The sequence below is a fragment of the Caretta caretta genome, chromosome 3, assembly GCF_965140235.1.
Source record: "Caretta caretta isolate rCarCar2 chromosome 3, rCarCar1.hap1, whole genome shotgun sequence".
In the NCBI taxonomy this organism is placed as follows: domain Eukaryota; kingdom Metazoa; phylum Chordata; order Testudines; family Cheloniidae; genus Caretta; species Caretta caretta.
In genome coordinates, this window is record NC_134208.1 from 101,271,755 (window position 1) to 101,284,761 (window position 13,007).

Genomic DNA, 13,007 nt, shown 5'->3' on the forward strand with positions numbered 1-13,007 from the left:
GAGGAGCCGGAATAGGGGCTGCAACCTGGCATGTTCTAGATAAACATGCGCCAGGGTCACCCTCACATAGTAAAAGGGGCAGGCATCGGGGATGGGGGTGAAGTGCGCCAGGTACACGCCCGTGCTCACGGTTCTATTGAGGAGCCACCAACCAACATCCCGGACAGGCCATGGGAATAGGGTGCAATATAGACTGATCCACTGGGGTTCCTCACCCTCTACAGGTGGTAGAAGGTCCTGCCACTTGGTATCGTGGCGGGCACAACGGTGAAGAAGTGAAATGTGTGGAGAATGAACGTGTAGAGTTGTTCCCTTGGCGTGGTTCACAAGGTGTCTGGGGTGGGCAGCTGGCCGGCCCTGCAGGGCCCGGGGCCATGTGCTGAGGTCCAGGGTAGCCAGTCAGCCCCGTGGGGTCCAGAGCGGGCAGTTGGGTGGCCCGCGCAGCGAGGGACAGGGTCAGGGCTGCCGCTGCCCTGCCAACTGGCCCCTGTGGCCCACAATGTGTAATCAGTTGAGAACCACTGGTCTAGAGCGACAACCTCGGAAGCCTGCTAATGAGCTTTGCACACACATCAAAAGGAGACTATATCCCAACACGTTTATGTATTTAAAAAATACTAAAACCCATTGGATAGTAATTCTACCACCTAGCTAAAGACAGAATGACTCAGGAGACTGTTAATGGGACAGAGAGCCTTTCAGCTTTAGGTCACAGGTTCAAACCCAGGCTGGTAGTGGTCAAACATTATCTTTTGATGGCCTCAGCCCAATTTCACATTTTGTCATCTCTGCATAGGCCAGGAACTGAAGGAGCTTAGACACTGAGCTACTGAACCCATTTATATACACAGGTAGACCCTAGATGGATGGAGAGGCCTAATTTACATTGTTGCAGCTTGCTTAGTGAAGAAACAAAAGATTTCAGGCTCCAATTTTAAAAGGTGAGAAAAACCTCACAGGTTTTCGAGTTACCAATAGCTCTAAACATTTGCTCCTAAAGGCAGTAACAGTAAATTCTCTGTTACTCTCCACGCAAGACCAATGACCGTAAACAGGTGCTACAAAGAACTGCAGATGTACATTCTAGTCCCAGGCCAATCCCAAGAATTATTTCTACATAGTATAGGACTATTCTGTCGCGTGCGTGCACAGAGTAGTTGCTATTGTTCGGTCAGAGGGCACGCACACACCAAAAATGAAGCTTGATGCTTACACAGCATTTTTCATTCACACATTTTAAACCTGTTAGAAAGGTGAGCAAGTATTACCTCAGTTTTACAAAGAAGTAAATTGAAATACAGAGAGGTGAGTGATTTGACCAAAGTGATATAGCAGACCTGGGAACAGACCTCAGCCCTTCTGTGTCCCAACCCTATCAACTGACCCTTTGGCTCTGCCCCAAAATAACCTTTGGAGAGGCTTCTGGAGAAGCAGACTAAACTTCCAAGATGTGTACTGGATTTCTGGAGGGCACCTAGATGCAGTGTGTTACCAAATCCAGTCTCGGAGACACAAGAATCACGTAACTCAACTTTGGAATGGAACAAGACAGCTTTTTAAACGGCATGCAGAAGTCCTACTCTTCCTGTCCTAAACTGCTGTGAAGTTGCATACCTTATGCAAACCGTAAGATGAATATAGGTAAGGCAGTTCGTAATTATTCACACTGGACCACTTGTTAGAATCCCAGGGGGTATGTATGATTTAAAAGATAGCATCTTGACAACACAGTGCCTTCTAACACTATACTAGGTGTAGACTATGCAGACTGATATGAAGAATTCTTTCTACTGAATCAACGCTATTTTTTATAGCGCCAGGGCTTTTAGCAGGAGGTGCTGATGAGGCCTAACCTTACTAAACGTGTGAGTTCTGTTGAGATCATCGTCTGAGATGGTATTGTTGTAGAACTGAAGATTGAGGACACAGAGACTTCGATGTTCTAATCAACCCCTATTTTTAAACTGAAGAGCATGGCAAATAAACAATAAGACGTAAGATGGCAAATGGTATTACCATAAACTTCAAGGGGTTTTTTAATTAAAAAAAAGTTTTTAAAAATGTCAAATACGATCAATACTTTACAAATCTTAATTGAGACTATTTTCACTTTTGTTATCGAGTCATACCTAGTAAACAACTGAGAGTACACATACACAAATAAAATTTGAAGAATTAAAGTAGTGGATTATACAAACCTAAAATAAAGCTTAGATGTGATAAAAATCCAACCATGACTGACTAATAAAAATTACACCATTTCCCAACTAGGGGAGAAAAAAAATAAAAATCAACCAGCAAATCTTAATTGAATACACAGATTTTAAACACGGTTCCTTTTCCGATTGTCTTTGGCTAATAATCTAGCAGCCTGTTAGTTCATGCTAGATCAAAGCCACTGCTCATCTATTTACTTTAATGAAGACATCAGTAAGTTCCCTGCTTTACAAGAGTCATCCACAGTCTTTAAAGAGACTGAGGCCAGGTCTACATTACAAATTTACATTGGTGTAACTACATTGCTCAACGGTGTGATAAATCCAACCCCCTGAGCAAAGTAGTCATACCAACCTAACCCGCAGCGTATGCAGCGCTGTCAACGGGGGGGCGGAGGGGGGGGGGAGCAGCTTCTCCTGTCGACATAACTACCACCTCTCATGGAGGTGGATTCTAAGCCGACAGAAGATGCTCTCCTGCAGCTGCGCCCCTGCAGTGCGGTATGTGCAGACAAGCCCTAACTCCCCAATTGAAGAAAGCATTTAAACACATCCTTAACTTTAATCTGATATGCAAGTCCCATTGACTTATGCCACTGGAACTTAAGCATGTAGTTAAGCACCCTCCCTGTGGGACTAAACTTGTTCATATGATCAAACATCAAGAACATTAATCCTCCCCCACCGCCCCACCTCTTCATGAGCAGGAGGTCAAGTAAAAGGGATTTGTGCACGCAAGAGCTGACTGTGCCGCCTCTACTCATGTCGGATGGTACCTTATTACATGGGTAGTCCCACTGACTTCAAAAAGGAAGTGCTCAAGATGAGGGAGGACATCAGTATCTGTCCCCCAGTGATTAAGTAGACAGTACTAGTGAATTACAATTGAAGTGTCCATCTTTATGTTTAGTCCATGAATTAATATTCGACCCCAGGGTTTGAAGAGAGGATCTGGCTGACATTTAGGTTCAACATTTTCATTTAAAAGAAAACTAGGTGTTTACATACCACCATGCTAGACACCTCTGAAAAAAGCTAATATAGACAGACAGAAATAAGGAAAACTAAGATGGCTTGAAGAGGGATATGGAGCTGCTTTACAAAATAGTCATCTTATCATACATCCATAAATGCCACTGTTTGCAACATACCTTTGATCAGTTCAACACATACCTTATCTAGTCTCTGATACAAATAGACAGGAAGAATGGAGTGCAGATGATGCACAAACTGATTCACCACACAAATCAAAATGAAGCAGCAGGCTGGAGATAATTCTCTTCCCTTGTTACACAATGTCACCAAGTTCAGACCAAAGAGTGTTTCATCTGGATCAATAGAAAAGAGTCTTCACATAGACACCAGTATGATGTCCTGCTCGGTTGTATTACGGGCTAAGCAACATTAACAGGCACTTGGCTAGGCTGTGGTGCTGGAGACCCGCTGTTGATGGATTGCTGAGGAATAGCAGCTGGTTCCATTTTGCTGATATGTGTTATGAAACGTAGACGGAGTTTCAAAGACGGTCTTAAATTGCAAATAATTTTCTCTACCTATAAAACACGAAACAAAAAAAGACTCCTCAGGATACATCGACACTGCAGCTGGGAGCATGCTTCCCAGTGCAGGCAAACAGACATGCACTAGCTCTTCTCAAGCTAGTGCGCTAAACACAGCAATATAGCTGGGGGATAGCAAGGGCAGCGGCTCGGGCTAGCCACTAAAGTACATTCCCAGGGGAGCTGGTCAGGTTTGTGCTCAGGCAACTCACTTGAGCAGCAACTTGTGCTCCCTTGGCTACACTGGTAGCGCATCCGTCTTCCCACACTGGGAAGTATGTTCCCAGCTGTCATTTAGACGTACCCACAAACGTGGACAAAGCATTATCAAAACACAAAGTAATTTGACACATTTTTAATGCAAGAGAGGAATGAACCCTAGAACAATACGGCAAGACAGATTTATCTTAAGTGCTACCTAAATGAATCCCTGAATCTCGTCAGTTCTCATCCCAAAACCTCCTCGATCTAGGACTCAACCAAAGCCCTGCAAAATGCATTCAGGAAACATAACACTTATCTGGACTTTACACTTTGTTACAAAATAGAAACCTGCATCAGGTTTCAGTAAAAGATTCATTAAAGTTCAGGAATCCTTTTGGTGAACATGGGATGATTTATGCTTTTGCAACAAAACCAGATGGAATTTGGTTATTTAATTTGAACCCAAAGCTCAAAGTAAAACTCAGAAGGTGTGGATTGAAACAGCACAAAAATCTAAACATAAATGCTTAGGACGTTTATATAGCAGCACTCCTATTGCCATCTCATAAAGAAAATCAAACTCTAGTCACAATTTCCCTGTGGTCTGAAATTTGTCTCAAAATCTGACCTACAGCTTTTAACGATGAAAAACTGTACCAGTAATTGATTGGGAATGGACAGACTGATCAACTGTGAAGGGATTTGTGATCCTTTTACATTTAAGATCATACACAAAAGATCCTGGTACAAATTGTTATATTAAATGTAACCTTGCTTTTAGCTTCAAGGTATATTGTTAACTTACTTGATCTTTCACGCTGTCCCCAGTAAACATGTACTTCATATGATACAAGAAATCACATATGGGATCCATGTAGTTCAGATGTGTACTGCATTGGTCCACATCCAGAAGCATTTCATAAAACGCCACCCCAATCTGTTTTCATGAAATGAAAATAAAAAGTTTAAAACATTGCTGTCTGGATTTACATGCTATATTTTTAAGTTTATTCTTTTGTGAAGGAGAAACATTTATTATTTGCATCTTCTACTTATCTGAACTTCCCGGTAAACATCTGGCTTCTTGTGAAAGAAGACCGACAACTCTAAGGTTATGTCTACACTATGACCCGGCAGTGTGATTCCCCTGCTCATGTACATATGCTCACGCAGAAGGGATATGCCTTCAGAGCTGAGCTCCTGGAGAGTGGTGGCTGCTGATTGAGGACCCAACTCTGCACGCAGCAGCCTAGAGGTAAGGGTGGCATCACCATAACATGCCATCCTTCCTTCTGTGCTGCTATTGGCGGTGGCTCTGCCTTCAGAGCTGGGCTCCCAGCCAGCAGCCACCGCTCTCCAGGTGCCTAGCTCTGAAGGCAGTGCCCTGCCAGCACCTGCGCAGAAGTAAGAGTAGCAGAACCACAATCCCCGCTACAATAACTCTGCGACCCCCCCCCCAACAACTCCTTTTTGGGTCAGGACCCCTACAATTACAACATTGTGAAACATTATACAACATTATGCATACACTGCAACAGTGATAAAATGTGTGTATATATTTGACCCTGATGTTTAATTTCTTTAAATGCTAAGTTCATTCTATACTAAAAAGTAATACATTTTCAATAAACTGGTGGGTTAGCTCCCTTCAAGTAGCGAGCGCCATGAAAGCACATGTTCACGCAGAGCTCACTGCAGGCATAGGCGCCGACTCCGTGGGTGCTCCGGGGCTGGAGCACCCCTGGAAAAAAAATAGGGGGTGCTCAGCACCCACTGGGATGACCAGCTGTTGGCAGCCAGGGATCAACGGTTTTGCGGGCGCCTCAGCAGATGAGCTGTTTCCTATGGGCAGCCTGCGCGCAGCTGCGATCAGCTGTTTGGCGGGCCAGCTCAGATCAGCTGTTTCCCACCTCTCTGCTCTGGCAGGGGCTGAGTGAGTCTCACAAAAGAAAAAAAGCCTAAGGGTTAGGCGTGGGCGGGAGTGCTGGGCTATCAGCAGCAGCACAGCCAGCCCCTGCTCACCTAGGGCCGCCCCACACCTCTTGGGCTAATGGCCACGTGTATGGTTGCTCCCTGCCAGCCAGGCTCGACTCTGGCCACAGCAGGCATCAGGTGACCCAAGGGAGCCCAGCTAGGCTAGGGCTGGGTGCAGTGGTAGATTAGGGGGAGGAGAAGCCCTGGACCCCATCAGGAGCCACACTCTCGGGGGAGAAGGTCTGGACCCCAGCAAGAGCTGTGCTGGGGGGCAGGCGGGGAGGAGAGGAGAATCCCCGGACTCCGCCAGGAATCGTCGGGTGAAGGACGGGGAGGAGAAGCCCTGGACCCTGGCAGAAGATGTGGGGCGGAAGTACCCGGCTCGGGAGCCCCAGCCACCATAGTGGCAGAAGCTGCAGGGCTGAAGCCCCGACCCCACTCTGTGCGGAGCTGGCCTGAGCCTCTCTCTCTCCCGTCCCCCCTGTGGAGCTGGCTGTCACTCTCCGGCTGTGGAGAAATTCAGCCCAAATCTACCCACACTGGTATCTCCATTTCCCCCATCATCACACAGCCATGAATGAATTTAGCCTAGGAGGCAGGGTCAGCATTAGCCCCATTTGGCAGGTGGGATCTAGGGCACACAGAGATGAAGTGACTTTCCCAAGGCTAATCAGGAAATCTGTGGCAGAGCAGAGAATCAAACCCAGAACACCTGAGCCCGAGGCCTGTGCATTTACCCCGACGCAATCTTCCCACCCAAGGATGGCGGTGGGAGCAGGCACTAGACAGCCACCAGGAGGTGGGGAGCGGAGAGAGATGGGAAAAGGGACATGGGTGGGAAGCAAGAAGTGGGAAACATCAGGAAGGGGAGCAGGACTTAGAGAAGAAACAAGAGAAAGGGAAAGGGGCAGGGAGAACGAAAGGAAGGGAGAGGAGAAAGACTCTCCACTGCTTGTCCCTCCCATCCACCTTCTTCCCACAGCCATCAGTGGCCTCAGCTCCCAAACAGGCCCTAAGGAGGTGTGAAGCCCAGAGTGAACATAATGTCTTTAAACTGGGATGTTAGTGAAGACAGCTTGTAGCTGAGTGTAATGACTTTACTATACTGTAATTCATGATAATGTAATGATATATTACTATTTTAATAATGATTACATTAAGATGCCAATGATAGACACACATTCCATTACAGAATATGAAAGAAGTGTATAAATATGCTGAAAATTGCCAGTTTTCGGGGGAGACTGACCCCCCCAAACACACACACCTCGCCTTCACGGGTGTGTGTGAGAGGGAGGGAGCAGAAAGGAGTGAGCAGTGGGCAGGAGATGCTCAGGGGAGAAGACCTAAGGGGAGGGGACAGAGCAAGGACAGGAAGAGGTGGAGTGGGGCAGAGTGACGGCGGAGCCTTGGGGTAGGGAGCGGAGCCAGGATGGGGTACCCACTGGCAAAACCAAAAGTCAGCACCTATGATTGCAGGACTGGGGCTTTAATTTCAAAGATTTTCCCCTGCTTTTGAGTTTCAAAGACCAGGCTGAATTAGACTAGAAAAGCCAGGACAAGAGCTATATTTTACCTCTATCATACACCGTGTCCTCTCTTGCTGAAACCGCTGTAGAAAAGGACCAACAAGGTGGTAAACGTAAAGTAACTGGAATTCTGTCTTCACTATGGGTATCAAGACTTCAGTGAGGAATCTGCAGTATTTCAAAGAGGACACATCACTGTTTTGTACATTTATCTTATGTTAAAGTAGTCATGCCACCAAAATCAACACCATTTTTCAACATTCAATACTATCGTCACTCATTAGGCTCAGACATTTATCACTGCATTTGGGGTTTTCTTGCTCTACCTCAGACTGGTTGGGAGTGACAGCATTTTGCTATGGTGGAAATACAGTCAAAGTGTTTCATCCTCCCCTTGAGGAACCCAAATTTGAGTGTTCATGTTAAAAATGATTGAACACTTGCTGAATAACACTCATAGAACCATACTTAGTCTATCAGCAAAAGTAGCCATAGGGATCATGACTGAGCTATGAATGGTTCACACAGTCCCAAGGGCTAGAAGCTGCATAGGCTCACCCAAGATCAGCCTGGAGAATGCAAGGGAGAGTCAAATGCAGGCCTCTTGGGTTATGACACTGGAACTAAGTCTCTGAATAGGGTCACCTAATTGTCATGAGTACTTCATGCCATCTCCCGCTTATGTAGACAATGATAAATCCAGGAGAAGAATATTAAAAGGTGAACTGAAAAACTAAAATGGAAGCTGAGTTAAAGCCCCCATACATGCTTTGAACGCTCCCATTAATAAGGCAGTATGGAAATACATTTTAACTACATTTTTAATAAACTGCAAGGTATGAAATGCTACAGCTTCCTGGCTTGCTAAGGACATCTCCTAGTGTATCACTGCAATGTCTATTAATTTACAAAGCAGTTCCCCCACTGGCAACAAATGCTACATACGAAGATTGAAGACAAAATTACACAGAGTTGATCATAACGGATGGCATTAAGCAAGTGTATTGCCACTGCCAGTATAAGCTGCAGCCAAACTGTAACGAGTAAGAAAAAAACAAACACAAGCTAAATGAGATATAATATGCTTTACATGAGGGATCGGCAATCTTTGGCGCGCTGCCCACCAGGGTAAGCCCGCTGGCGGGCCGGGCCGGTTTCTTTACCTGCCGCGTCCACAGGTTCGGCCGATCGCGGCTCCCACTGGCCACGGTTCACTGCTCCAGGCCAATGGGGGCTGCGGGAAGCAGTGGCCAGCACATCCCTCAGCCCGCGCTGCTTCCCGCAGCCCCCATTGGCCTGGAGCGGTGAACTATGGCCAGTGGGAGCAGAGATCGGCTGAACCTGCGGATGCAGCAGGTAAACAAACCTTACCCTGGTGGGCCGCGGGCCAAACGTTGCCAATCCCTGCTTTATCATACCCTGAGGTTATCACACTGGTGGAGAGCCCAAAGATATAGATAAGAGAGACAAGAACCAGCTTAAAAACCAAAAAACCCTACCATCACCCATGTTTTAGAGGATTTTTTTATTACTTGTTCTGATTCGCTTTCTCTCTCCGCCACATACTTCCTTGTGTACATATTGGACATATTATTTTGCTGTACACAGTACGGAAGGGGTGTCAAAAGTGTACTTTAAACTATTAGTTAAATTTTAAAAATCAGTTAAATTTCATTATACATACTTTGGAATGAGGGAAAGTTGGCCAATGCTAGAATGGTGCCACACGGCATGTGCCAATGCTAAAGTGTAGCTACAGCTCATCTCAGAGTAAGACTGATGGCAAGCTGTGAAGTCAAAGAGCTGGAATGGGTAACCAACCCACTCTGTCTCTGAAGTCAAGCTAGGACTGTTGATAACACTGACAATTCGATCATGGAGGACAATCCAGTATGGCTCCTGGCAAAACAAAAAACTCCAAATGATTTTTATTCTTTTAATTTTTAGACGAAAAGGTAATACTTTCTCCCCCACCTCCTGCAGATTACTGTAAATTATTAAAAATATTTATATAACATTCTTAATTTATACAAATACTTTACCTACCCATTTCCTGACAAATATCTGAATATCTAAATAAGACAACATACCACCAGTCCAGGAGAGAGGGAGCATGGGGATTGTTAATGAAAAGAAGGGTGGAGGGACTGTTTGAAAATATGGAATTTAAAGAGTGATCTGAAGCAGAAAAGAGTGGCAGTTGGTGGAAGGGGATCGGGGAACTGTTCCAGGCATAGGAACAATCCAAGACACAAGCTAAGAACATAAGAACGGCCATACTGGATCAGACCAATTGTCCATCTTGCCCAGTATCCTGTCTTCCAACAGTGGCCAATGCCAGGTGCTTCAGAGGGAATGAACAGAACAGGAAATCATCAAGTGATCCATCCCCTGTCGTCCATTCCCAGCTTCTGGCAAACAGAGGCTAGGGACAAGGATGGGAAAAGAATACAAAGGGAGATGTTAAGGTAGGAGACTGTAGGGAGCAAAGAAAGCAGAGAAGCAGGAACTTGTAGATGAAGATGAGAAGCTTACATTTTTTACAATGAGAAATAGGAAGACAGATAGAGGGTTTCAAAGGGATGCATGATGTAACTGTGGAGGGTGTGAAAATAACTTTGGTAGATCAAGTGGAAAGTGGAGCAGAAAACGGGTGAAAAAAGGAAATTAAATCAAAAATATTCATCCAGTGTTGAAGCTGAGTCATCAAACACTAAAACTCAGCATCTTCAAAAGGTGAAAAAGTCTACTAAAACATTTTAAACTCAATTATACATATTTTCTATTCTTGTTTCCCTTGTTAAATTTTACACTTCCTTTCTATAATGTATTCCTCTTGCATTATGCTCAGTAAAGCTATATGGGATGTGCAGAGTTAATGTTCCATCAGACTTCTTATCTTAGAGAATTTTCTGACTTCATTCTCAAGCTTAAACACTGCACAAGAAATTTTTTGTAGTTAAAGTATATAGCAACTTTATTTTCCTACAAGGTACCGAGGAAACAAGATTGTGAAAAATCCAGTTCTCGTGCTCCCTCTTCCCCCAATCCCACAGTGAGTTTGGTCAGACAATGAAGGACAAAGCACAGGTGTTTCATAAGCTTTCCAGTGGCTTTTGGAACTACTCCAGGAGCATCAGAAAGAAACTAGTTGCACTAATCCCTCACTGAAATTACCACCTACATCAGCTTTTACGGAAGAATGCATTCTCTTCTCTGTTCAGAAAAATTTAAAATACATACAAACTCACTGGTAAGGCTGTGATAATCAGTCCAATAGCATTCATCCAAGCTGTGATATTCTCCCTTGGCACCAGAGGCTGACTACAAATAGGGAGAGAAAAAAACAACCTCTGAAGTTATACATAATTTCTCATGACTTTTAATGTATTTATGATGACTGAAATATATTCCTAGAGAAATTATAGACATTTTGTCTTACGAAAAAGCTATATATACAAATGCATGACTGGTTAGTTGAGTACCACACTGACACTGCATAGAAAACTTTTAAAACAATTTTGTTCCTGTAGCATGTTTTCTTTTAAGTTATTTTCATTAGAGGCATTTGTATGAATAAAGTCTTCACAGTGATACCAGTTCCTTTGATGACTCATTTCCCCATGGTCCCAAAGCCTGCATCAGGGCGACCTTCCTTGGCTGAGTAAGGTGGGAAAGGAATCCTTTCTTTCAACACATCATTACCACTTAGAGATGGCCATCTGAATCACTAATTAAATGCAAGGTGGTTCGTCCCTTTACAACTCTTTCAGTTCCTGCTGGCCCAAAAAGCAAGTCACTGAGTCTAGGAATCAAGCCAAATGTGTCATGTGGCAACACAGAATGAGATCTGTAAAATGCAGTTCCAATATCAGATGACAACAATGAAAATTATAACAACAGATATTAAATGCGTATAAAAATATAAACTATGATGCACTTTTGGACCTCAAGCATCCTACCAATTTTTCTGCTTTCCTCCCTGCAGTCAAAGATCTTTTGTTGCAGCAACTGATGGCCCTCCCCCTCTGGACAAGGAGTGCTATACATGACTCCTTTCCTCTCCTGTTAACGCCTATGAACACACTGGACAAGTTGCTGACAAATGTACAGTACTTCCTCCATTTCTCCCACATGAAGCTGAGTCTCAGTCAACACCAGCACCGGGATCTAAGGTATTGTACAGGTATTCGCCACACGCATTTTTTGTTCTTGGCTCTTAGAATGGCATCCAACACCATACTACTGCTCGCCTCCCAGACATATCAATATATAAAACAACGTTTAAGAAAAGGAAGTTTCAGAAACAGTGAGCGATTTGTAACCACTGTACTGCTTTTTGTTGAGGGCAGTTCTGTAAGTCCAGCGTACCTCTTTAACACAACATTGAGAAGTGCATTGCCCACATCCTTTCCTGGAACAGCCAAAGCCATGAGTTCAACACAGGTAACATGAAGAGCATGGGCAGCTGGGTTAGGAAACTCATTGAATCTCCAGTCGCAGTTTGGAAATGGACCAGGTGACTTGCCAGCCATAGGTAACAATGATTAAGGAAAACAACAAATTCCTACATGGGGACTGGTAAGAAGCAAACAGTGTAGTTCTGCATGTACACAATGTATTTATAACAAAATATATCTAATACACAAACAAAACAATAGAGTCCCACAAATTCCTGATAATATATACGTGTGTGTGTGTGTGTGTGTATGTATTTTTTATAAAACACACACGCACACACACACGACAGTACTGAATGAAACTAATGGCCACAGTCAATCAAAGGCACATATTTAAGATGATAAGTCAGTTATTGGAAAGCATTTTTAAAATAAATATCTAGAGAAATATCTGTATATATAGAAACTCATACACACAATACAACAGATACTTTTCTGACAGGAAGATTCATTGTGTTTGGGCCACGTCAGAGTCCATTTACTCTACACCTAAGATACTTTATTAGAAAAATGCTGAGAATTTTCTACACTATTAATAATCTGTTTTGAAGTATATTGTTAAATATAAACATACTACTCGTATTAGAATTTTTCAGGTGGCAACATTGAAAAAAATTGAAGTCTTGAATAGACAAAGAACAAATACCAGTGACTATCTGATTGCCACTGAAAATTAGAGGCATTCCAGAACAACAACACCACAAAGTGATTTTTTTTCTACTTATAGGACAGTGGAATCACTGGCATCATTAGACGCTTAAAACTTATGTAAACTAGGGGTTTATATGCTTTTAGTTTCCCTTAATCAGAGAGAAGTCCAGCTTCCCTGTAGTTGGACATCTCAGCAAAGTAGAGGAAACGGTGGAGCTGTGGGAGGAGGATAACAAAGGTGCACAGAGAACTAGCAAACTTCCCAGCAGGTGAGCATTAGAGAAAAGGGGAAGAGGATGGCCAGGGAGAGTCACAGCAGGTCTACACTATGGGGCTAAATCGACTTAAGTTATGCAACTCCAGCTACGTGAACAACACAGTTGGAGTTGAGTACCTTAGGTCGACTTATTGCGG

The 13,007-nt window shown here is 43.9% G+C and overlaps 1 protein-coding gene across 2 annotated transcripts in view; it reads right to left on the reverse strand.

The window, feature by feature from the left end:
- Nucleotides 1-2,012: 2,012 nt before the first annotated feature.
- Nucleotides 2,013-13,007, reverse strand: part of MED23 (mediator complex subunit 23) — a 51,497-nt gene continuing 40,502 nt past the window's right edge. For both annotated transcript variants that reach the window (XM_048844541.2, XM_048844539.2), the window contains 6 exons: nt 11,854-12,019; nt 10,734-10,806; nt 9,167-9,381; nt 7,530-7,650; nt 4,785-4,916; nt 2,013-3,769 (listed from right to left, as the gene is read on the reverse strand). In XM_048844541.2, coding sequence (XP_048700498.1) covers nt 3,611-3,769; nt 4,785-4,916; nt 7,530-7,650; nt 9,167-9,381; nt 10,734-10,806; nt 11,854-12,019 — 866 coding nt within the window. In that variant the 3' untranslated portion in view covers nt 2,013-3,610. The remainder of the gene's footprint in view (nt 3,770-4,784; nt 4,917-7,529; nt 7,651-9,166; nt 9,382-10,733; nt 10,807-11,853; nt 12,020-13,007) is intronic.